The 27,121-nt window shown below is 41.2% G+C and overlaps 1 protein-coding gene across 1 annotated transcript in view; it reads left to right on the plus strand.

The window, feature by feature from the left end:
* Positions 1-27,121, plus strand: part of LOC126466159 (small subunit processome component 20 homolog) — a 221,105-nt gene that overhangs the window by 177,710 nt on the left and 16,274 nt on the right. The window contains exon 31 of the mRNA XM_050096362.1: positions 16,349-16,531. Within this exon, the coding sequence (XP_049952319.1) occupies positions 16,349-16,531 (183 nt within the window). The remainder of the gene's footprint in view (positions 1-16,348; positions 16,532-27,121) is intronic.

Genomic DNA, 27,121 nt, shown 5'->3' on the forward strand with positions numbered 1-27,121 from the left:
GAACTTTTCCTGTTTGTGTGTTCGTGCTACTTAACACTGATGTTGCTATTTGCTGACTACATCTCTGCTCTGAATATCCGCTGTCATTGGCTGGCGAGATCGCATGACTTGAGGTACGATTGACATACAAAAGCACATCACAATCTTGATTTAAATGCTTCGGAAAGTAACATGCGGTGTTTGGTAGATTTCGAATTTATACTTTCGTTAATACGAAAATATGCAGTGTACATGTTGTTGCACATCAAAGATCTTCCCAAAAGTGTTTTTTTTCCCCTGAGTTTCGTTTTATAAAGTGCCGGGAAATTCTAAGCTCTTCTATAAAACCATAACCCTTCAAAGAATTGATAAGTTTTACTGTTCTGTCACTTAACACAAAAAAGTGTGTTTTTAACCAGGAAAAATGCGGGATTGTTTTATCCTTGTCTGCATATACACCCTGTTATCACACAAAAAATAAATTATTAACCATGCATAGCCACATAGGAAAGATGACATTACAGTGATAAGTCTCTAAAATAAAACGACCAGCACAAAATAAACAATGACACCAAAAATGAAATTTAAAAAAGACATTTTTTAACTTCAAATGAAACTATGTGGTTCCAGAGACCTTTCCAAGTCTCAAGCATCTATGATGGAGATATGCATACTGGAGCAATGACTGGAAATTTATACCAAGGCCAGATTTGAAACTGGTTCTCCTGCTCACTATTCAGATGGGGTAACCACTAAGCTACCCTGGCACAGTGGCTTTGCAAAACTTCACTGACTATACTAGCATGTGTCACTCCTCAATCCAAATTTCCGTTCATACCTCAGCCCCCTTGGTATCCCCACTAAACTCAAACAGCATTGCAGAGGCTCTCCAAATGTGTTGGATAGCACCTCAGCACCAAACAAAATGGGGGATCCTGCCCGAAGCCCAGGCATAGGAGCTTTAATCAAATGTGGTGACCGGAACCGTATTTGCCTGGACTTCAGGCAGCACCCCCCATTGTGCACTTTGCCAGGTGGTGCATTGGTTAGTGCATCTGCCTAGTGAGCAGGAGTCCTGGTTTAGAATCCCAGTCTAGGTACAAATTTTCATTTGTTGATTCAGTCTACATACATACTACATATCCACTACTTTATTAATTATATGACAGTGTATATATGTTAAAAAAAATTTGTCATTCCAAAGTCCGTGATACATCCAATTTGATACATATTCTCTTTGATAGTACAACAGCTGACAGAGAGAACTTTCCTGAACAAGAGCGATCACACAAATATACAGTTTCATTTGATTCAAGCACCTATGTCAGGGTTTGTGGCAGAGTTCCTCATTTTGTTGATGTTGAGGTGCGATTCCAGTACAGTTGGAAAGCCTCTGCAATGCTATTCGAGATTAGGGGGAATACCAAATGGGCTGAAGTGTGAACAGGAATTTGGACTGAGGAAGGAGACGTGCTAGGGTAGTCCGTGCAGTTGTGCAAAGGCACTGTGCAAGCTTGGCATAGTGGTTAGCACGCCCGCATAGTGAGTAAGAGACTCAAATTCAAATCCTGGCCTGCCAGATTTGAATCCCAGTCTTGGTACAAATTTTCACTAGTTGCTTCAGTCTGCATGCATACGTTTTTAACTTCACCTATGATAAAAACAGTTAGAGATTCTGACTTTGAAACTTCTCTCCACATGAATTACATTCACAAACAAAAAACCTCACTTATTTTAAATTACGTGAAATACAAGAGTTGACCCCCCATGAACCATGGACCTTGCCGTTGGTGGGGAGGCTTGCGTGCCTCAGCGATACAGATGGCCGTACCGTAGGTGCAACCACAACGGAGGGGTATCTGTTGAGAGACCAGACAAACATGTGGTTCCTGAAGAGGGGCAGCATCCTTTTCAGTAGTTGCAGGGGCAACAGTCTGGATGGTTGACTGATCTGGCCTTGTAACATTAACCAAAACGGCCTTGCTGTGCTGGTACTGCGAACGGCTGAAAGCAAGGGGAAACTACAGCCGTAATTTTTCCCGAGGACATGCAGCTTTACTGTATGATTAAATGATGATGGCGTCCAAAATATTCCGGAGGTAAAATAGTCCCCCATTCGGATCTGCGGGCAGGGACTACTCAAGAGGACGTCGTTATCAGGAGAAAGAAAACTGGCATTCTACGGATTGGAGCGTGGAATGTCAGATCCCTTAATCGGGCAGGTAGGTTAGAAAATTTAAAAAGGGAAATGGATAGGTTAAAGTTAGATATAGTGGGAATTAGTGAAGTTCGGTGGCAGGAGGAACAAGACTTTTGGTCAGGTGATTACAGGGTTATAAATACAAAATCAAATAAGGGTAATGCAGGAGTAGGTTTAATAATGAATAAAAAAATAGGAGTGAGGGTTAGCTACTACAAACAGCATAGTGAACGCATTATTGTGGCCAAGATAGACACAAAGCCCATGCCTACTACAGTAGTACAAGTTTATATGCCAACTAGCTCTGCAGATGATGAAGAAATTGATGAAATGTATGACGAGATAAAAGAAATTATTCAGGTAGTGAAGGGAGACGAAAATTTAATAGTCATGGGTGACTGGAATTCGTCAGTAGGAAAAGGGAGAGAAGGAAACATAGTAGGTGAATATGAATTGGGGGGAAGAAATGAAAGAGGAAGCCGCCTTGTAGAATTTTGCACAGAGCATAACTTAATCATAGCTAAAACTTGGTTCAAGAATCATAAAAGAAGGTTGTATACCTGGAAGAATCCTGGAGATACTGAAAGGTATCAGATAGATTACATAATGGTAAGACAGAGATTTAGGAACCAGGTTTTAAATTGTAAGACATTTCCAGGGGCAGATGTGGATTCTGACCACAATCTATTGGTTATGAACTGCAGATTGAAACTGAAGAAACTGCAAAAAGGCGCGAATTTAAGGAGATGGGACTTGGATAAACTGAAAGAACCAGAGGTTGTAGAGAGTTTCAGGGAGAGCATAAGGGAACAATTGACAGGAATGGGGGAAAGAAATACAGTAGAAGAAGAGTGGGTAGCTCTGAGGGATGAAGTAGTGAAGGCAGCAGAGGATCAAGTAGGTAAAAAGACGAGGGCTAATAGAAATCCTTGGGTAACAGAAGAAATATTGAATTTAATTGATGAAAGGAGAAAATATAAAAATGCAGTAAATGAAGCAGGCAAAAAGGAATACAAACGTCTCAAAAATGAGATTGACAGGAAGTGCAAAATGGCTAAGCAGGGATGGCTAGAGTACAAACGTAAGGATGTAGAGGCTTGTCTCACTAGGGGTAAGATAGATACTGCCTACAGGAAAATTAAAGAGACCTTTGGAGAGAAGAGAACCACTTGTATGAATATCAAGAGCTCAGATGGCAACCCAGTTCTAAGCAAAGAAAGGAAGGCAGAAAGGTGGAAGGAGTATATAGAGGGTTTATACAAGGGCGATGTACTTGAGGACAATATTATGGAAATGGAAGAGGATGTACATGAAGATGAAATGGGAGATAAGATACTGCGTGAAGAGTTTGACAGAGCACTGAAAGACCTGAGTCGAAACAAGGCTCCGGGAGTAGACAACATTCCATTAGAACTACTGATGGCGTTGGGAGAGCCAGTCATGACGAAACTCTACCATCTGGTGAGCAAGATGTATGAGACAGGCGAAATACCCACAGACTTCAAGAAGAATATAATAATTCCAATCCCAAAGAAAGTAGGTGTTGACAGATGTGAAAATTACAGAACTATCAGTTTAATAAGTCACAGCTGCAAAATACTAACGCGAATTCTTTACAGACGAATGGAAAAACTGGTAGAAGCGGACCTCGGGGAGGATCAGTTTGGATTCCGTAGAAATGTTGGAACACGTGAGGCAGTACTAACCTTACGACTTATCTTAGAAGAAAGATTAAGAAAAGGCAAACCTACGTTTCTAGCATTTGTAGACTTAGAGAAAGCTTTTGACAACGTTAACTGGAATACTCTCTTTCAAATTCTGAAGGTGGCAGGGGTAAAATACAGGGAGCGAAAGGCTATTTACAATTTGTACAGAAACCAGATGGCAGTTATAAGAGTTGAGGGGCATGAAAGGGAAGCAGTGGTTGGGAAGGGAGTGAGACAGGGTTGTAGCCTCTCCCTGATGTTATTCAATCTGTATATTGAGCAAGCAGTAAAGGAAACAAAAGAAAAATTCGGAGTAGGTATTAAAATTCATGGAGAAGAAGTAAAAACTTTGAGGTTTGCCGATGGCATTGTAATTCTGTCAGAGATAGCAAATGACTTGGAAGAGCAGTTGAACGGAATGGACAGTGTCTTGAAAGGAGGATATAAGATGAACATCAACAAAAGCAAAACGAGGATAATGGAATGTAGTCAAATTAAATCGGGCGATGCTGAGGGAATTAGATTAGGAAATGAGACACTTAAAGTAGTAAAGGAGTTTTGATATTTAGGGAGTAAAATAACTGATGATGGTCGAAGTAGAGAGGATATAAAATGTAGACTGGCAATGGCAAGGAAATCGTTTCTGAAGAAGAGAAATTTGTTAACATCGAGTATAGATTTAAGTGTCAGGAAGTCGTTTCTGAAAGTATTTGTATGGAGTGTAGCCATGTATGGAAGTGAAACATGGACGATAACCAGTTTGGACAAGAAGAGAATAGAAGCTTTCGAAATGTGGTGCTACAGAAGAATGCTGAAGATAAGGTAGGTAGATCACGTAACTAATGAGGAGGTATTGAATAGGATTGGGGAGAAGAGAAGTTTGTGGCACAACTTGACTAGAAGAAGGGATCGGTTGGTAGGACATGTGTTGAGGCATGAAGGGATGACAAATTTAGCATTAGAGGGCAGCGTGGAGGGTAAAAATCATAGAGGGAGACCAAGAGATCAATACACTAAGCAGATTCAGAAAGATGTAGGTTGCAATAGGTACTGGGAGATGAAGAAGCTTGCACAGGATAGAGTAGCATGGAGAGCTGCATCAAACCAGTCTCAGGACTGAAGACCACAACAACAACAACAACAACAACAACAACAAGAGTTGAAAGTACAGCAATCACTGAGTCAGTGAATTGAAATTATATATATGCCCCTGTTCCCAATACATCACTAGTGTTCTGACATCAACGAAAAATATTCAGAAACCTTTATTATCTGGTTTTGGGGGTTGCCTAAAGAAATTTTATTGCATTTGTGATCTTGCAACAGAATGGTAAACTTCCACAGAGTTCCCCAAAAAGACATCTTCCCTTGAAAGTTTCTTGCAGAAGAAATACTATAGTAACACTGATGAACAGGAATTTTTTACATTTACAGGGTTTATTTTGTAACTTCTATTAAAAAAATCAAGACTTAGGCCTCAGCCAGTTAAAGAAATCTCAATTGCAGACAGTTGCACATTGAAGTGAATCGAAATTAACCTGTCATCACTTGTACTTGAGAAAAAATAAAACATTCATGATTTCACTGAAATATTTCAATATCTTTAAGACATTGAAGTGTTGATCTATGAATGCTTTCTTTGATATCTGTACTTGCTGTCCATAAGTCTTTCATCAGTCAAACACAAGTAAAGCTTGCTAATGCCAGCTTTGTTTGAAAGAGTGCACATTGTCAGATTTTTCTCTTTTATGGGAGTTATTATGTAACAGTTTCTTGCATATTCCTGCATCATCACTATGCTTTTATTTTAGTCTGTTTCTTTGTGCTAGTAACGTGATTCCCCCCCCCCCCCCCCCCCCCCCCTCCCCCGTTGGATGTATTCTGTGTATATTAGGTCATTTATAAGCATTCTTATTGGCTTTTACATATTGAGTGAAACAGTGGTGAACACCAAGAACATAAAGTGATGTTGCCACTCACCGTATAAGGGAAATACTGTGTCGCAGACAGGCACAACAGAAATAGTGCTAACAAGTGAACTTTTGCCCAAAAAGCCTTCTTCTAAAATAGACCACATACCCACCAACCCACCCGCCCGACAACCCCCCCCCCCCCCCCCCAACACACACACACACACACACACACACACACACACACACACACACACAACACACAACACACACACACACCACAACTCATGTTCACTGTCTCTGGCCAGTGAGGCAAGACTGAGTAAAGGAATCATGTCAGACAAACAGCTGTTGATGTGGCTGGAGGTAGCGCTAGACAAGAGTATGCACATAAATGGTTTGTCTTCAAATACTGACACCCAGTCTGAGGGTGGAGAGTTCGATACAGCAATAGAGCCGTCCGATGGCAATTCTGGAAGTTATGCAAATCGTGATATATATAAAATTTGGGTGGAAAAACAAAGTAGTTCAATTATTGAAGTGCCTCCAGCAATAATTGATCATCAGACTATTGTGGACACAGCTTCAAGGTGTAAAGGGGAAGCCAAAATTTGAAAACAGTTCTGAAATTGCTGCAACTATTTTTCCCATAGAGTGTAATTAATTGCATTGTAAAATGCACAAAAAAAGGAAATGGACAGAATGGTAGCAGCATATTCCTGAAGTACTTGAGACTATCCATGTACAGATTTTGAAGAATTATCTGCTTTTCTTGGTGTTTTATACCTCACAGGTATATAAAAGTCACAGTACCTCAATCCGATGGTGTATGAGCCACTGATAAGACTGCACCAGATTTTTTTTATTGTGTCGATAAGCAAATGGAGGTTTGACTGTCTTCTCCAAGAACTGTGAATTTGACAGTTACTAGTCTATGAGAGTGCAGAATAAGAAAATTATATATTTGATGAACTTGTGGATGTGCGGAAGGATTGACAAAAATAGACGAGATGATGGAAGCATTCCTGGATGTTTCAGATTCAGGCAGTATGTTCCAAACAAGCCCACAAAATTCAGTATAAAAGTATATGCACTCTGTGAAAGTAGAATTGTTTACACCTAAGTATGGAAATAGCCCACTGGTCCATTTCAAGTACCTAATGATCCAGGAGATGAGGTATTACCAGGAATTCGACCCAATGACAATACAGGCAGAAACATGATCATGGACATCTATTTTATATCGATACCAGTTGTTAACAAATCGTACACTAATCATTGACCCACAGTAGTAAGTAGTCTGTGGAGGTTTAGGAGAGAAATTCCAAAAGAAATTCTGACAATAAAGGATAGGCCAGTTGATCACAACATTTTTGCATTGGGAGGGAAACCAAGTAATAATTGCCTCCTTTTCTCATATGTTCCAAACAGGAAAAAGAGAGAGAATTAACTTCTAGTATTACCACGCTCAGTGACATGAGTATAGATGCTGAAAATGGTGAAGTGAATAAACTTGGAGTGCTTACATTCTACAGCCACAAAATTAGGTGTAGATGTTGTTGATCATCTGCAATCGTAATATTTGTTTAAAGAATAAGTAATAGTGACTTATGCTGTTTTTCAACCTCATGAACGTCAGAGCAATATATGCTCAAATATTGTACAAGTTGAATACAAGTGGCTTAAGGCCAAGGAGGAGATTTGTTACATGTTTACAAAAGTACACATGACAAAACTTAAGTCAATTCCTAGTACACCACACACCCTTGCAGGAGAAAATATAAGGTTTTGTGGATATCCACAACCTACTTACCACACAATGAGGAAGTGAAACAAGAGAAAGTCTAAGATGTCACTATTACCCTAAAAGGAAAACAGATACACACATTATCAGTGCCATCTTTCTTCCAGTTCTGTTAATAAAGAACATACGGCAACTAGCATTCTTACGTGCTTTGTGTGTGTGTGTGTGTGTGTGTGTGTGTGTGTGTGTGTGTGTGTGTGTGTGTCACAAGTGCCGAATCTGATTCAGATTAGTAAAATAGGAGTGATGTTAACCTCAGTTATCCACTTGCTATGATTATTTCGAAGTGCTGTTAAGAGAGATGTTGTGAATGTAATGGTAAACTACCTGTAACCACTGTACATTGAAATAATTTTGTATGCGAGCAGTCATGGGTTTAAAAAACCCTTTGACTGGCTGTCAGACTGAAGAGTGGGAACTGTGCCACAGTCACAGACAGTGTGTGTACTACAGGTACACAGTCTTTAATCTTCATACAAAATATTCAGATTGCTATCATACACAGAACAAATTGTACATGAAATTATCGAAGATGGGTCATGAAACGGAAAGAAGAAATTATTACTGTTGTTCCCAGTGATGGATGATGGAGTAGAGTAGTGTCACCTATAGATTCATCCTTTCCTTGTGTTGTTGTAGTGATGAATATATGGAGGAATGCAGGTATTATAGAAGAATAACTTTGAAAGAACACTAATTTATTTAGGTGAATTCAAAGTGACATGTTGCTTTCATCAAAGTCTAAATCCTACTAAAAGCTACAGGAAAGATCTGATTCTTAGGCATGAAATAACTTGTGTGTTCACCTATGCAGTAGTTCATTTCTAGAGGAACTCTAAAATGCTGCTGATGTGCTCACATTTGTTGTGTGTGTACAGTGCCGTGGTATTTGTGGTTAGTATGTCAATACAGACCTTTGCATGCAAACTCTGCATTTCACTGTTGAAACTGTCGATGAGTCCAGAATCTTCTTTGCGATTTTCTCCACTCTTCTTCAAAGTTGCTAACAGAGTTAATGCAGCTATTTTAAATGTATCAACTTTAGTAAGTAGAAGGTGTGATTTGTGTACCAGATGCAGCTGAGAACTGCCACTAGAGATTGTGGTTGATGAAAAACACATTCCATGAGATGCAGCACATCATGTCAGAACATGCAGCAACCATAACATACACTGTGTCTGGCATACTTTACCAATATAAACATTTTCCATGTGAGGATTGCTTGAGGCTCAATCTAGGTACAATGAAGGTCAGTGAAGCGAAATGGAAAGAAGACGAGGATTTCTGGTCAGATGACTATAGGGTGATATCAACTGCAGCAGAAATTAGTATAATTGAAGCAGGAGTTGTTATGAATAGGAAGGTAGGGCAGAGGGTGAGGTACTGCAACCAGGTCAGTGATAGTGTTGTTCGTACCAGCTTCAAAAACAATCAACTCTGACAAAAGTAGTTAAAGTATACATGCTGATGCTGTATCCAGAAGAAGAAGAGATAGAGAAAGTTTTATGAGGATGCTGAATGGGTAATTCAGTATGTAAAAGGTGATGAAAATCTAATAATCATTGGGGACCTGAAAGTAGTTGCAGGGGAAGGAGTTATGAGGGAATGTGGGATTGGCAGCTGGAATGAGAGAGATTAATTCAGTTCTTCAATAAGTTTCACTTAGTAGTAGAGAATACTCTGTTTAGGAATCATAAGAGGAGGAGGTATACATGGAAAAGGCCTGGAGATTCCAAATTCAGATATTGCATTGTTAGGTGTACCCAGGAGCAGATACAGACTCAGATCATAATATAGTAACGAAAGGGAGGAAACTGAAGTTTAAAAGAGAATCATATGGGAGAATCAGAGTGGAAGGAAGTGGTATACTGAAGTACTGAGGAAGGATGAGAAGCATTTGAAGTTCACTGATTATGTGGATACTGCGGTAAGGGATACTACAGTTGTTGTTGTTGTTGTTGTTGTTGTTGTGGTCTTCAGTCCTGAGACTGGTTTGATGCAGCTTTCCATGCTACTCTATCCTGTGCAAGCTTCTTCATCTCCCAGTACCTACTGCAACCTACATCCTTCTGAATCTGCTTGGCATATTCATCTCTTGGTCTCCCTCTACGATTTTTATCGTCCACGCTGCCCTCTAATGCTAAATTTGTGATCCCTTGATGCCTCAACACATGTCCTACCAACCGGTCCCTTCTGCTTGTCAAGTTGTGCCACAAACTTCTCTTCTCCCCAATCCTGTTCAATACTTCCTCATTAGTTATGTGATCTACCCATATAATCTTCAGCATTCTTCTGTAGCACCACATTTCAAAAGCTTCTATTCTCTTCTTGTCCAAACTATTTATCGTCCGTGTTTCACTTCCATACATGGCTACAGTCCATACAAATACTTTCAGAAATGACTTCCTGACACTTAAATCTATACTCGAAGTTAACAAATTTCTCTTCTTCAGAAACGCTTTCCTTGTCATTGCCAGTCTACATTTTATATCCTCTCGACTTCGACCATCATCAGTTATTTTGCTCCCCAAATAGCAAAATTCCTTTACTACTTTAAGTGTCTCATTTCCTAATCTAATTCCCTCAGCATCACCCGGTTTAATTCGACTACATTCCATTATCCTCGTTTTGCTTTTGTTGATGTTCATCTTATACCCTCCTCTCAAGATACTATCCATTCCATTCAACTGCTCTTCCAAGTCCTTTACTGTCTCTGACAGAATTACAATGTCATCGGCGAACCTCAAAGTTTTTATTTCTTCTCCATGGATTTTAATACCTACTCCGAATTTTTCATTTGTTTCCTTCACTGCTTGCTCAATATACAGATTGAATAACATCAGGGAGAGACTACAACCCTGTCTCACTCCCTTCCCAACCACTGCTTCCCTTTCATGTCCCTCGAGTCTTATAACTGCCATCTGGTTTCTGTACAAATTGTAAATAGCCTTTCGCTCCCTGTATTTTACCCCTGCCACCTTCAGAATTTGAAAGAGCGTATTCCAGTCAACATTGTCAAAAGCTTTCTCTAAGTCTACAAATGCTAGAAACGTAGGTTTGCCTTTCCTTAATCTAGCTTCTAAGATAAGTCGTAGGGTCAGTATTGCCTCACGTGTCCCAACATTTCTACGGAATCCAAACTGATCTTCCCCGAGGTCGGCTTCTACTAGTTTTTCTATTCGTCTGTAAAGAATTCGTGTTAGTATTTTGCAGCTGTGACTTATTAAACTGATTGTTCGGTAATTTTCACATCTGTCAACACCGCTTTCTTTGGGGTTGGAATTATTATATTCTTCTTGAAGTCTGAGGGTATTTCACCTGTTTCATACATCTTGCTCACCAGATGGTAGAGTTTCGTCAGGACTGGCTCTCCCAAGGCTGTCAGTAGTTGTAATGGAATGTTGTTTACTCCCGGGGCCGTGTTTCGACTCAGGTCTTTCAGTGCTCTGTCAAACTCTTCACGCAGTATCTTATCTCCCATTTCATCTTCATCTACATCCTCTTCCATTTCCATAATATTGTCCTCAAGTACATCGCCCTTGTATAGACCCTCTATATACTCCTTCCACCTGTCTGCTTTCCCTGCTAAGCAAAGAAGGGAAAGCAGAAAGGGGATACTACAGTAGGCAGTTCAATTGAAGAGAAGTGGACATCTCTTAAAAGAACAATCACAGATGTTGGAAAGACAAACATAAGTGCTAGGAAGGTAACTGTGAAGAAACCTTGGGTTAAAGAAGGAAGTTTAAAAATGTTCTGAGGAAGACAAGAATACAGCACAATGAATCACTTAGGAACAAAACATATAGAAATAGAAATCCAGAGAAGCCAAGGCAAAATGCCTGCAGGCAAAATGTGAAAAATTGAAAAACAAATGATCATCAGAATGATTGACTCAGCATTGAGGAAAGACGAAACAAAATTCATTGAAATTAAAAGCAAGATTGGCAACATTAAGAATGCACTGGAAGGAGAGCAGGTAGATACAATGAGTACTCCATGAGATCGAGGAATTGTCTGATGGTGTGATAGAAGAAGAAATTGGAGTCAATATGGAAGAGGGAGGAGTCCAGTATTAAAGTAAGAATTTAAAAGAGTTTTGGAAAGCTTAAGATCAAATAAGGCAAAAGGGATAGAGATAACATCCCATCAGAGTTTCTAAAATTGTTGTGGGAGGTGGCACTCAAACAATTACTCAAGTAGATTCTATAAGACTCAGGACATACCTTCAGACTTTCTAAAACACATTGATCACATAATTCCAAAGATAGCAAGCACTGAAAAGTGTGTGAACTATCACAAAATCAGTGTAGAATCCATCCAAGTTGCTGACAATATACAGAAAAATGGAACAGAAAAAAATTGAAGATCTCTTAGATGATTGTCAGTGTAGCTATAGGAAAGATAATGGCACTAGAGAGGCAGTCCTAATGTTGCACTTAATCATGGAAGCAAGACTGAAGAAAAATCAAGACACATTCATGGGATTCATCAACCCAGAAAAAGTGTTTCACAATAGAAAGTAGTGCAAGATGTTAAAAATTTGGAGAAAATAGGAGTAAGCTATATGGATAGACTGCTAATATACAATATGTACAAGAACTGAGAGGGAGCAATAAGAACTAAATTCTCAGATTAAAAAGGGTGTAAGCAGCCAGGAATGCAGTCTTTCACCCCTGCCGTTCAATCTATGCTTTAAAGAAGCAATGACGAGGGGGGGCGGGGGGTTCAAGGGTAGGTTTAAAATAAATTTGTTGATGACATTGCTATTGTTAGTGGAGGTGAAGAAGAACTACAGAAACTGTTGAATGGAATGAACAGTCTAATGAGTACAGAATTAGGATTGAGAATAAACTGAAGACAAAAGTAATGAGAAGTAGCAGAAATGAGAATAGTGAGAAACTTAACATCAAAACTGATGACAACGAAATAGACGAAGTTAAGGAATTATGCTGCCTCGGAAGCAAAATAACTTAAGACAGGTGAAGCAAGGAGGACATAAAAGGCAACTAGCACAGGCAAAAAGGGCATTCCTGCCCAAGATATTTTACTAACATCAAACGTAGGCCTTAACTAGTGGAAGAAATTCTCTAGAATATATTGCATCACGGTATGGTAGTGAGTCATGGACTGTGAGAAAACTGGAACAGAAGAGAATTGAAGCATTTTAAATGCAGTGCTACAGAAGAATGTTGAAAATAAAGTGGACTGATAAAGTAAGGGGTGAGGAAGTTATCCAAAGAATTATCAAAGAAAGGAACAATGAAATTTGTTGACAACTCAAAACTAACCTCTTCCCATTTAGCAATGCTATTATTTGTAATAAATATGTTGTGACAATTGAAATTTGGCTTTATCAAGATTTTCTGCTTTTTGTGAGCAGTCACCTTAATCATTTGGGCTATATGAGCAAATCTCCAGGCCTGACTCAAATTTCAGTCACAGTTTTCACTGATGATTTCTGAACATTACTCCCAAAGGTTCTCCCACTTGGCATGTGGAAATAATTTCACAGGGGTGGGGATGGAGTTGGTGTTGGTTAAGGACTGTAGGAACAGGCACTGTCAGGGCTAAATGATAATTGATTTAACAAAATTATCAAGTTGTGTGGAGCATCCAATATCTGTGCATTAGTTGGAACATTACGTGATTAGGAAAAATGCCGAACGATGCTTCAGTTCATACACGAAAAGTAGAAAGCAGAATATTGTACTTCAGTCAACAAATGGGGAAGTGATTTGAAGCCACCTGAGGTCATGTAAAGCACAACAGGGATGCCACCGAATGAAAGACATGATCTAAATTTTTTTTCTGTTTGTAGATTACACAGGTATTGTTATAGCAATGAAAATAATCAGTTATTGATAGTATAATGTAAATGGATACATAAAAAATCTACTCATCAAGTGGTGGCAGAGGAACACACATACAAAAGGATTTAACATCAACAAGCTTCCATAGCCAGTGGTTCCTTCTCCTGACAGAAGAGTTGTAGGGGAAGGAAGAGGGGTGAAGAAAAAGGACTCGAGAGGTTTAGGGAAAGGGGTATAGTTCAGAAAAGTCACCCAGAACCCTATGTCAGGGGAGACTTACCCAACAGGATGAGAAGGAAAGACTGATAGTTCAACAGGTGTTGTTATGGGAGAGGTGGAACATAACGTGAATGTTGCTGACAGGGTGGGCAGTAAAACCAGCTCGTAGTTTTCACAGAACAAATTAGCAAGTTAATGCCAAAAGGCAACAAAATGCAATTTCTGACACAAAACTCTTGTAATAGTGAAATTTTAGTGACTGAAGAGTCAGTGAAGGTGGCCATTTTAAATTATTAGAGATGTGGGTAGATGAAAGGCTTTCTTGGAAACATAACATTCAAAATATTTTGCAGAAACTGATTGCTGCTGTCTTCAGTGTAAGAATGGTCTCCACTGTCTCTGACACTGAAAAGGATGGCTTGTGTACTTTGCTTTCTTTCACTCTATTATCTCATAAAGTGCTATATTTTTGAACAGCTCTGTCTAGTATATTCTGTACCCAGAAAATGGTGGTCAGACTGACCTGCGGTGTTAATTCATGAACTTTGTGTATGTGTCCAGAATGAGATTTTCACTCTGCAGCGGAGTGTGCGCTGATATGAAACTTCCTTGCAGATTAAAACTGTGTGCCAGGATGTTTCGTTTTTGTGTATGTGATTTTTGAGATGCCTCAGAGTTCTAACTCTGTCATCCCTGTACATGTATTCATCATGAGATTTGTTGTTGCTAATATTGACCCATTCAGAAGAAACTGCAATATTCATTCAGTGAAAACTAAATGGAGGAAGGATATGCATGTACGTACCACTCTCTTAAGCAAACCATGGAAAATCCAGGATGGAATGTAACAATATTGTGAAAAGGAAAGTAGCAATTCACCGTGTAGCAGTGATACTGAGTCGCCTTCTCCCAGCCCCTTACCCCATGGCTCATACCCCTGTAATAGACCTAGATGCAAGACCTGTCGTGTACATTCTCCCATGCAACCTGCTCCAGTCTGGTCACAAACATCACCTATCCCATCAAAGGCAGGGCCACCTGTGAAACCACTCATGTGATCTACAAACTAAGCTGCAACGACTGTGCTGTATTCTATGTGGGCATGACAACCAACAAGCTGTCTGTCCGCATGAATGGCCACCAGCAAACTGTGGCCAGGAAACAAGTGGACCACCCTGTTGCTGAGCATGCTTCCAAACATTACATCCTTAATTTCAGCAACTGCTTCACAGCCTGTGCCATATGGATCCTTCTCACCAACACCAGCTTTTCTGAATTAGGCAGGTGGGAAGTTTCCCTACAATATATCCTACATTCCTGTAACCCTCCTGGCATCAACCTTCATTAGTCATTTTCCTTTCCCACCCAGCCCCTTCTCTGTTCCCATTCTAACTCTACACAGCCCTCGTCCTTCCATCACACCCAGTCTTTTTACTTCTATCCTTTTCCACATCCCCCTCTAACCACCTCTCTGCTGCCCTCTGTCTAACCTCCCAACTCCACATAGCTGCCCCACCCTCTATATCGACCTCATCCCTGTGCACTCCCCAGCAGCACATCACTATCTGCCACTGCTTCTCTACTATCCCTTCCCCTTCCCGTCCCAGCCTCCTCCTTACCCCTCCCAGTCACTGCTCCCATCATGCAATGGCTCTGCTGCTCGTAGTGTGGCCTCAGTTGCCTGTAGACTGCAGTCATCTGTGTGTGTGTGTCTGTGTGTGTGTGTGTGTGTGTGTGTGTGTGTGTGTGTGTCGTCGAATTTTGATGAAGGGCTTACTGGCCGAAAGCTATATTTGTTACAGTATTTTTTTCATGCCTGCCGCAACTCAGCATCTCCACTACGTGATGAGTAGCAACTTTCCTTTTCACGATAAAAATGTGCACTATTTAACATGTTTCATTTTTAAAAGGCTTCTGGAAGAACTAGAAAGGTATGCAAACCTAAGTTGAAAAGTTTCATTCTGACTCACTTCTGGTATTCTGTACAGACTTCCTTGCAATAGTTGAGAACTTTTCTCTGCAATATTTTGTGTATTCATACACTTCCTTACATTGTTTTAAATTCTCTTGTGTACAGATTTTGTAAGCAGCATTCGATAAACTTTGTACTGTCATGTTTCATGGTCAAGGAGCTTTGGCTCACATAATCCCACAGAACTTGTTAAATAAATGAATAAGTAAAATAGTCTGAGACTTAACCACTGAACTACCGAGACAAGGGCTGTATAGGACTTATGAAATATCCAACTACTAGGAATGAATTGAATTAAATGCACTGAAATGAAATAAATTGATCATTAGGGATGAAATCATTGAAGATGCAGTTATGTGAAATGATTGCACTGTCAACCATTCAGATATATGCTGATCATGTTATGTAATGAATATGTCATCTCAATTAGAAATTTTTTCTGTGCAGTACTTGAAATCAGATTTGCTCCCTTTTTGAGCAATTGCCTAAACCTTTAGGCTCTCTAAGAGCCCTTCCAGACCTGATTGAAACTTCCATACTCACAATTTCTAGACATTCTGCCCATTCTTACATAATTAAAATTTTGTATTTCACAGTAATGACAGACAAAAATTTCTATCGACATCTGTCATAGGTTTTTAAACATCAGCTTATATTAAGTACTTTTGTTACATAATTTTAATGATGTATTGTCAGCTTTGTGAAGTATTACTTTGTTCATTTACATACAAATGTTTTTATCCTGCAGGAGATGCTGGAAGAACATAGTGCACTGTTTTTTATATCTGTTAGTCCACAACTCGTAAATGATGAGTCACCAGACTGTAGGAAAATGGTTGCAAAATGTATCAAGACAATACTGGAACGTTTAGGAAAGAGTGGTCGTAATAATCTCTTTGACATAGTCATGGTGTGGCTTCAGGAGCCAAAGGTATGTTTTCCCATCTCTGTTTCATTCTTTTGTAATATCTGGTTTAGTCATATTTCTAATTTTCTTGGTTAAAAGTGCACACACAGTAGTTTTAAATACACTCCTGGAAATGGAAAAAAGAACACATTGACACCGGTGTGTCAGACCCACCATACTTGCTCCGGACACTGCGAGAGGGCTGTACAAGCAATGATCACACGCACGGCACAGCGGACACACCAGGAACCGCGGTGTTGGCCGTCGAATGGCGCTAGCTGCGCAGCATTTGTGCACCGCCGCCGTCAGTGTCAGCCAGTTTGCCGTGGCATACGGAGCTCCATCGCAGTCTTTAACACTGGTAGCATGCCGCGACAGCGTGGACGTGAACCGTATGTGCAGTTGACGGACTTTGAGCGAGGGCGTATAGTGGGCATGCGGGAGGCCGGGTGGACGTACCGCCGAATTGCTCAACACGTGGGGCGTGAGGTCTCCACAGTACATCGATGTTGTCACCAGTGGTCGGCGGAAGGTGCACGTGCCCGTCGACCTGGGACCGGACCGCAGCGACGCACGGATGCACGCCAAGACCGTAGGATCCTACGCAGTGCCGTAGGGGACCGCACCGCCACTTCCCAGCAAATTAGGGACACTGTTGCTCTTGGGGTATCGGCGAGGACCATTCGCAACCGTCTCCATGAAGCTGGGCTACGGTCCCGCACACCTTTAGGCCGTCTTCCGCTCACGCCCCAACATCGTGCAGGCCGCCTCCAGTGGTGTCGCGACAGGCGTGAATGGAGGGACGTGTCGTCTTCAGCGATGAGAGTCGCTTCTGCCTTGGTGCCAATGATGGTCGTATGCGTGTTTGGCGCCGTGCAGGTGAGCACCACAATCAGGACTGCATATGACCGAGGCACACAGGGCCAACACCCGGCATCGTGGTGTGGGGAGCCATCTCCTACACTGGCCGTACACCACTGGTGATCGTCGAGGGGACACTGAATAGTGCACGGTACATCCAAACCGTCATCGAACCCATCGTTCTACCATTCCTAGACCGGCAAGGGAACTTGCTGTTCCAACAGGACAATGCACGTCCGCATGTATCTCGTGCCACCCAACGTGCTCTAGAAGGTGTAAGTCAACTACCCTGGCCAGCAAGATCTCCGGATCTGTCCCCCATTGAGCATGTTTGGGACTGGATGAAGCGTCGTCTCACGCGGTCTGCACGTCCAGCACGAACGCTGGTCCAACTGAGGCGCCAGGTGGAAATGGCATGGCAAGCCGTTCCACAGGACTACATCCAGCATCTCTACGATCGTCTCCATGGGAGAATAGCAGCCTGCATTGCTGCGAAAGGTGGATATACACTGTACTAGTGCCGACATTGTGCATGCTCTGTTGCCTGTGTCTACGTGCCTGTGGTTCTGTCAGTGTGATCATGTGATGTATCTGACCCCAGGAATGTGTCAATAAAGTTTCCCCTTCCTGGGACAATGAATTCACGGTGTTCTTATTTCAATTTCCAGGAGTGTACTTCTAACAAACTTTTTATATTCTGTAGCATCTGTTTGTAGTAAATAAGATTGAATTGTGGCATCAAAATCAGCAGAGAAACCTTTGGCATTACAGTGTTACATGCACCTTATTGATACTATATATTTTGATATGTAATAGTAATATGGAGTTTTTAGTGACTTACTGTTCAAAATAACAAGCTGCATATGTAATGAATCCGTAATTTGAAGGCCTAAATTATATGTATTTAAAGAAGCAGTATGTTAAGGTGTGCTAGTACACATAAGATGGTGATAAGGTAATTGATAAATTCTAAAGTCTTATAAACAGCTGAATATGTGCCAAAATACAGTCCTGCAAAACATGACATTTGAGCTTCACATGTGTTAAATTATACTTCTCTTTAACTTCATTACTCTATTTTCTAACATAACAACAATTTGGGAAGGACAGATTGCTACTCATCACATGGAAGAGAAGTTGAGTCACAGACAGGCACAATGAAAAAGAGTGCTAGGAATGTTCATCATGTCTTTACCATTCTGTGTCCCTGTGACTCAAGTCGTCCTCTGTATGGTGAGTAGGAATCTGTCCTTTACATTGTTCTGTTTTGTTATGTGCAAACAGTAATTCATGGAACTGCATCTGTTATGCACCAGTGTCCAAGCCAACTGTTTGCATTACTTTTTCATACAGAGTTTGATTGCTATAAATTGCAGACTATTGTAACAAAAAAATAAATAAAATCTATTAGTGTTGAATAATAAATATTCATTCTTTTCCAATAATGTGTAACAAAATAACATTCTGATAGAAAGGGTGTAATGGAAAAAATAAGTGAATCCTTATTCTATGACAGAGAGTGCCTGTATGGTGAGTGCCAACTTCCCTTCTCCATAATATTGGTACATCCCAGCCTGGATTTTCCATTGTTTGAATTCGTATTCTGTACTTTAAACTCTTAAATCTTGCAAACTTATATTTAAAGCAACTACAGATGTCATCCTAAGAACTATCATTTGATTGATATTGGCTGAGGTTATCTATGCAGATCTTATCTTGGTAATATTTTATACGCCCCTACATTTCATAGCTTGTACCAAGTTATTCAGTTTATATTGTTAGTCTCCTTTAGATTCTGAACTGAATGATTCTTCAAGAAAGTCAGCACTTACATTCACTTTGTGATATATTTTGAAACAAATTCCTTTAATAATTAATGAAGGTCACACAGCTAATGTTGAATGTTGTTGCCTTATTCTACGTATCACAGTAATGATTTCATCATACTGAACAATTCTGTCTCAACTTGACAGTAACTGTTTAATTATATATCATAATTAGTGGCTGCATGACAGCATATTTATCCATGTAAAGAAATTTTCCAGCTGGTTAAAACTGAAAGAAATAAATCAAAAATCGGGAAAGTAACAGTCACAATATGTCCTCTCCATTATATCCATCTCTTAACATTATAATGTAAACATTCAAACAAGTAGAATATTTTAAAAATTAAGACCCTTGTGGTGTGTTCATGCAACGATATCGTCTCAGACTTCTTGCCACAAGAATTGGCAGTGTATCCACACACACTTTGGATTAACATGACTATAAACCCAGTAACATTTTATTACACCTGGACTATCTTCTAAACTTCATCATCAGAACTGTCTACATCAATTAATTATACCTAAGAAAAGTATCCATACCACACAAAGAGTGGATGCTATTGTGGATGAATAGTTATGTAGCTGAACCATTTCACACACACCACTAGCCAGCAATTCCATTTGACTTAAACATCTTTTGTATACTCAAATCTGTGAGAGAGAAAGTAATGGTTACTTTAAAGATGATATTCTGAAGGATATATTTTGAATGTACAAAAGAAATGTAGCTTATCTGTCAGCTTGTAAATGTGGCAGTTCTTTCTGCAAAAACCTTAGAGTATAGGACAGACAAGCATGCTTATCCATGGCCGCATAATAAGTGACATCATTTTTTGTGTGAAATGTACATGGACAAGAAGAAAACTTTTGTGGCGGCGTTCGTAGCGACAAGCAATTCGCTGTAGAAACGGCTTACGAAGTCACCGCCACACTTTTAATAGTGGGCCGACCGGTCCGCTGGAACAGTGAACAGAAAGATGAAAACCCAAACACTCTGATTAAATAAAAGTCGGTACTTATCTTTATTAACGAAGATACAGAAACACAGTAGTGAACTCCGTGTCTACAGAAATCTGTCTAGTTCGAGTCGGAGCGGCTAGGTCAGCGTCGGCTGACGACAAACAACAACTCTGCTGCGATGAACACACAACTGACTAGCAAGTACACAATTCGGTGGCGAGTATACAACTGAGCGGCGAATACAGAACTGTCCTAGCGCTCGCGACTCCAGCGCTTAAGAACGCAGATGCCAGCGGTGGCGCGCGCAGACTTGCGGCAATTTCCTGTCTCGCTGGCGCTGCTTATGCGGACGGCGTCCGGACTTTGATGCTGCCAACCTTTTGGCAGCGGGCTCGGGTGGCATTACTGGCTAGGATATAACAAAAACTTCGTGAACTTCCAACAGAAGACTGTGTTATTGCTGGTATTTGTTTTATGGGCATAAGGTCATTGTCCAAGACATTTTGTATTCCAGTGCCTGGAGATGTCATCAGAGTCTGTAATGACTCAGAAAGCAGTTATAGCCTCAAATTAGTACAGCATATGTATGCACACAATGGTCAGTTTGTGACATCATTAGACCATTGCCTAAGATTGCGGTGTCGCACCGACATACATAATGGGGCTTGTTGGGGGGAAGAGTTGGCGCTGAATGTTTTATTAGCACTGAGATCCACAACAGCTTGTCTAATTTCAGTCCTCCTCCTTTTCTGTTGAAGCTGTTTTGGCGCTTTCAAATTTCTGTGGACTTTCTGTACATACTAGCAAAATATTGATTAGATTTTGCTGAAACTATAGTGTCTGAGAAACAAATTTGGTGGTTCTTCCCTGGTCCCAGTGTATGATCTGTTACTGCTGATTTACCCATCTTACCCAGATGATAATTGCTCTTGTGTTCTTTAAGGTGGGTGTTAATGCTTCTTTTTGTAGTTCGTATGTATACTTGACTGCAAGTGCTAGGGATTGCAGTGTTCAAATATTTGCACACCTTGCTAGTTGGTTTTAAACCATGTTTTCTGAGTACTCCGATGATGCGATGAGTGGCAATATTTACAGATGTGAGGAACACTTTCTGTTTAGTTGGTTTTTCTCATTAGAAACTCTAAACCTTTTAGGCTATAGTGTCATATTTATCTCTTTTCCAGAGTAGCTGTTTCTTCTGAAGGCAGCTCTTAAAAGACTGAACTCTGTCTCATTCTCATTCTTCACCAATGCTTTGGTATCTCCTCTTTCCTGCTTGGGATGCTGGTTGGAATTTTTGTGAAGGTATCTGTTCTTGTGAGTGGGCATTCTGTAAACTTAATGCCCTAAATTTATGTCAGGTTTTCTAAGTGTCTGTACATCCAAAAGTAAAATTGACATTCTTTCTACTTATCCATAGTGAACATTATATTAGAATTAATATTATTCAAAAAATTTAGAAATTCTGAGAGTTCTTTATCTCCATGAACCCACATAATGAAAGTATCATCCATGTACCGAAACGATTATGAGTGTTTATTTTTTGTCATATAAATGGCTGCTGCTTCAAACTTTTCTATGTAAAAATTCAGAAAATTGTGCTGAGTGGGTTCCCCATAGCTGTACCTTCAGTTTGGTCATAGAATTAATTTCTTGTCCCATTGAAAGTGAGTTAATATGAGACAATGTTTAAACAGATCTAACATATCATTTGCAAAAGTAATTTCCAGCTGTGAGATTACCTCATTAAGAGGAACTGTAGTTAACAGCGACACAACATCCCAAGCACAGAAGTTGCAATTTTTCCCTTAAGATTTCTGTATCTTCCTGGTTGTAACAAATCCCAAATTTTACTGTGGTGCTCTTCTTTCGTCATTACAACCTTAGCGTTTCCTTTTGTCTGCTGAAAGTAATAGAATGTCTTTATCAGAATTCAAATGTTGGAACACTTTCATCTCACCTTTTTTTCATATCTGGTGTAGCTTTAGCACATGAAGTCTACAGAAAGCCCACTTACATGGTTAGATCTGTCATAAGAATTCCAATCACCATCCCAGACAGAAAATAAGAATTACCAAAATGTTGATGGACAAGACTAAAAGTATCTATAAACCACTATACTTAGAGAATGATCTAGATCATTTAAGAGCTGCCTTCAGAAGAAAGGGCTACTCTGATAAAGAGATAAATAGGGCACTACACTATAAAAAGATTAGAGCTTCCAACAAATAAGGATGAATGAAAGGGAAAGTTGCAGACAGACAAAATAAAAAGACAATTACACATAAGCTTTTGGCCACAGCCTTCATCAGAAAAAGAGAAACACACACCATTCATTCACACAAGCATACATGACCACCAACTCCAGCAGCTCGGGTGGAGGGGGTAGGGAAGGGATAGCAGTGTACAGGTGAGGGAAGATGATTGCTTTCTGACGGAGTGTGCAGGGACTCACCAACAGACATAGCTTCAGAGGGTTGTGGGTATGGGAGTTTGAGAAAACAGAACCAAAAAAAGGAGAGTAGCATTAAAAGATGGGGCAGGTGCATTGACAGTATGTGGCAAACAAACAGTTTAGTAGATGGGAATAGGTGTGGGAATGGGATAATTATGGGAGCAGAGAATGTGTTGTGAGGATAACTCCCGTGTGTGCAGCTCAGAAAAGCTGGTGATGGAGGGGAAGATGCAAATGGCTCAGGTAGTGAAGCAGCCATTGAAATCAAGTGTGTTATGTTCAGCTGCATGTTATGCCACCACAGGATTGTCTACTTTACTGCGGCTGCAGTTTGGTTGTGGTCTTTCATTCTGATGGACAACTGGATGGCAGTTACATCAATATAAAAACCAGTGCAATGATTGCAACAGAGCTGATAGATGACATGGCTGCTTCCACAGGTGTTCTGGCCACTGATGGGGTAGGATAAACCTGTGATAGGACTGGAGTAGAAAGTGCTGGTTGTATGGATTGGGCAGGTTTTGCACCTGGGTCTTCCACAGGGATATGCTCCATGTGGAAAGGGATTGGGATTGGGAGTGGAGGTTGGGTGGGTGATGGAACATCATGGTAGGATGGGTGGGAAGGATCTCGGGTAGGGTGTCCCTCATTTCAGAGCATGATGATAGATAATCATAGCTCTGGCGAAGTAAGTGGTTCAGTTGTTCCAGTCAGGGTTGGTATTGGATGATGAAGGGGGCACTCCTTTGTGGCTAGTTCTTGGGGGTGGTGGGAGGTGTGGAGGTGTGAGGGGAAATGGCATGGGAAGTCTGTTCTGAGGGATAGTGTCTGTCTGTGAAGGCCTTGGTGAAACCATCAGCATTCCAGGCAAGGGAGTTCTTGTCACTACAGATACACTGTTCCCATATAGTCACACTGTATGGGAAGGATTTTGTAGTGTGAAAGGGATGACAGCTGTCAGAATGCAGGTAGTGTTGGTGGTTGGTGGCTTTAATGTGAACAGGGGGGTGGATGAAGCCATCAGAAAGGTGGTCAGCATTTAGAAAGGTGGCACATTGGCTTGAAGAGAAGGCGAATTGGATGGGAGAGAAGGTGTTTGTGAAGGAATGAGGGTTTGGCCCTGGGTCTAGATTATGAAGATATCATCAATGAACCTGAACCAGGCTAGGGGCTTGACCACCTTCCAAGGCATTCTGAAAACATAGTAGTGATACAGTGTTTAAACCAACCAGAAAGGTGTGCTAATATTTGAACACAGTGAAGGGTCTACACCCACTGCTTGACACAGCAGAACTACATAAAATCCCTTGCACTTGTGGTCAAGGATACATATGAACTAAAAAGAAGTAATAACACCCATCTTAAGGAACACAAGAACACTTGTTGCCAGGGTAAGATAGATAAATCAACAGTAGCAGATCATGTGTTGGAACCAGTGAACACCAAATTCATTTCTCTGACACTGTGGTTTTACCAATATTTAATCATTACTTTGCAAGGATGTACAGAGAAAGGCCACAGAAATTCAAAAGCACAAAAGCAACTTCAGCAGAAAAGGAGCTGGACTCAAATAGATAATTTGTGAACCATAGTGCTAAATAAAACAACAGCACCAACTCTTAGCCTGTTTGAGACTGTAACTACTTCCTGAATTATTAAAGACTCTGGTAAGGTCTCCAGCACGGGAAGATGAGTCTTATGCTCATAGAAGAAGTATAAACAGTAATGCAGATACTGGGCATGAAAGCTTGCATTATATGAAACAACTATGTGCTTTAGATCATAATTTTATTTGTGTAGTTGTCTTTTGGATGAGTTCCCTTTGTGTAACTGTCTTCCAGCTAACAGCTTCCGTTCCTTTACTGTGATTTTAGGTTTGCAAAATACCCATCTGTTGTCGCCATAACCTCTTCATTGGACTCAAAACGCTTTTACAGCCATGAATTTCTTAAGATGCACTAATAAATGAAAGAAGGTGCCAAACCTGTAGCACTCCGTTTTCAGGCCACAAGTGACCCATTGGGAACATCTGACCACCGTGTCAGCCTCAGTTGAGGATGCGGATAGGAGGGGCGTGTGGTCAGCACACTGCTCTCCTGGTCGTTACGATGGTTTTCTTGGACCAGAGCTGCTACTATTCGGTCAAGTAGCTCCTCAGTTGGCATCACGAGGCTGAATGCACCCCAAAAAATGGCAACAGCGCATGGCGGCCTGGATGGTCACCCATCCAAGTGCTGGCCACACGCGACAGCACTTAACTTCGGTGATCTCACGGGAACTGGTGTATCCAAGGCCATTGCCCACCGAACCTATAGAACAGCATCAAATTCCTCAGTTTTATCCCTTGCCAAAGCACAATTGTGGGCAGGTGCACTGACCTTCTGAAAGGTCTTTTTGGCATTTCCGATAGCACTGCCCTTAATTTTTCCAGCAGATGAAACTGACTTTTCCTCTTTGGTCCAAGGACATAGGCTTTGAATGCTGATTCACTTATGGCATTCAGTGATGGAACCATGCCTGACTCACAGTAACATATTCAGACAGTGATAAATCTGGAATGGAACGACTATGTGAATCAGGATAGATTGCTGTTCATCACTTATAGATTGTATTGAGCAGCAGACAGGCACATTTAAAAGTGGTCTTTTGGAATATATGAACTTTGGAATGGTGTCAATGAAATGAAAGAAACACACACACACACATTCATACATGCACAATTCACACACATATAGCCATTATCATCCACGTCTACATAAATACTCTGCAGGCCACTGTACGGTGCGTGGTGGAGGGTACCCTGTACCATGACAAATCATTTCCTTTCATGTCCCACTTGCAAATAGAGGGAGGGAAAAATGACTGTCTATATGCATCTCTGGACTCTGTAGATCCACAGAGTTGAGTAGCAATCTCAGTTGGGGTGGGTAGTGGGCAACAGAGTAAGTGTGATCAGGGAGGGGAGAGACAGCAGAAAAGGAGTGGAGGAAGATGCTGTAATGCTACCTGAAGGAGTGTGCAGGGACAGGATGGTGGGCTGCTAGGTGCAGTATCAGGAGAGCTTTGTTGGGGACAGAAGTGAAGCAGAGAGAGGGAAAGAACTATGGAGGGGAGTCTGGGAGACAGAACGCATGTGTGAGGCTGGAATGGTAGCAGGAAGGGGTGGAGGTAGGAAGGGGACAGACTAGCAAAACTTAAGGCCAGGAAGGTTACATGAGTGTAGGACATATTGCAGGGATTGTATTGAACTGGGGACCTAAAAATGATGGAGAGGCTTCGTCCCCACCGTAGCCGCAGTGGTACACAACCCCACAACAGGCTACAGCAGTCCACTCACCCCACCGCTGCCTCACACCGAACCCAGGGTTATTGTGCGGTTCGGCCCCCAGCAGACACCCGCCCCCCATCTAGTGTGATATGATAGGGTCTCAGAAAGGCCTGGTGGTGGGAGTAGTTTTGTGTCCATAAGCTCCCAGACTATAGTCCATACATCTGCATAAGTATGAGAGGGGTAATGGGAGCGTAGTTTGTACCAGTGAGGGAGCAACCCAGAGTTACAGCTTTTGGCACAGTGAGTGGTTACATAGGTGCCGGTCCCTTGGTCGGAAACGGAGACAGCGATGCTGCTGCTCATGAAACTAGTTGCATCCAGAGGTGGTTTCAGTGCAGGGTCATGAGCTTTTAACCAGTTGTGATGCTGAACTGCTGATACTCTCCTATAGCCTATGATGACCTCTTGGGCCATCACAGGAACACCTAAACATGCACATTCAGAACAGGTATCCTGCACATAGGCGTACATATACTTTGGCTTAGCACACTGCATAGGATACAGGATGCCTAACAGTGTTTGATGTGTGTGCCCATGCAATATTTTGGCCTGACTGGTCCCACTGATGATTGTAGACCCATACGTGGTGAGGAGGCTGTGTAGTGCTTCCTTAGCCGACCTCGTCAGAAAGGCTTTGTGCATATGAGTTTTGAATGTCCTGACCATCTGCTGAGCTGCAAAAGTTGAAGGCCAATTGGAAGAGGGTGGTGGCTAAGTTTTCAGTGTCATGGCAACAAAAGACCTTGATTTGAGACAATGTATACTCCAGACTATTGTCAGACACGAATGTGTGGTGCACTCTCTCGATTCTAAAATTTGTGAACAGGGCAGGAATGGTAGCATGAGTGGTATATAATGACATTTGGGCCACAAAGTGGAAGCTAGATAGAGTGTCTACCACAAGAAACCACAATATCTCCCGGGAATGACCTGGCCAAAATCAACATTCATTCTCTCCCAGGGTTGGTCCAAACATGGTCATGGTGAAAAATTCTGTGCTGGGACCACCTGATTCAGGGAGCAGTTATAACAGGAATGGCACACATGTTCATTATGGTGTCAGTTCTAAGTCTTTAAATGCAACTGAGCTAATGTCTTCAAATGCTCCACCCCCAGTGTAAGGGTTGCAGTAGCTGGAGGATGCAGAGTTGGAGCAGGGCTGCAACAGTGACCAGGCATTC

The sequence above is a fragment of the Schistocerca serialis genome, chromosome 1 (genome assembly GCF_023864345.2).
Source record: "Schistocerca serialis cubense isolate TAMUIC-IGC-003099 chromosome 1, iqSchSeri2.2, whole genome shotgun sequence".
Lineage (NCBI taxonomy): Eukaryota > Metazoa > Arthropoda > Insecta > Orthoptera > Acrididae > Schistocerca > Schistocerca serialis.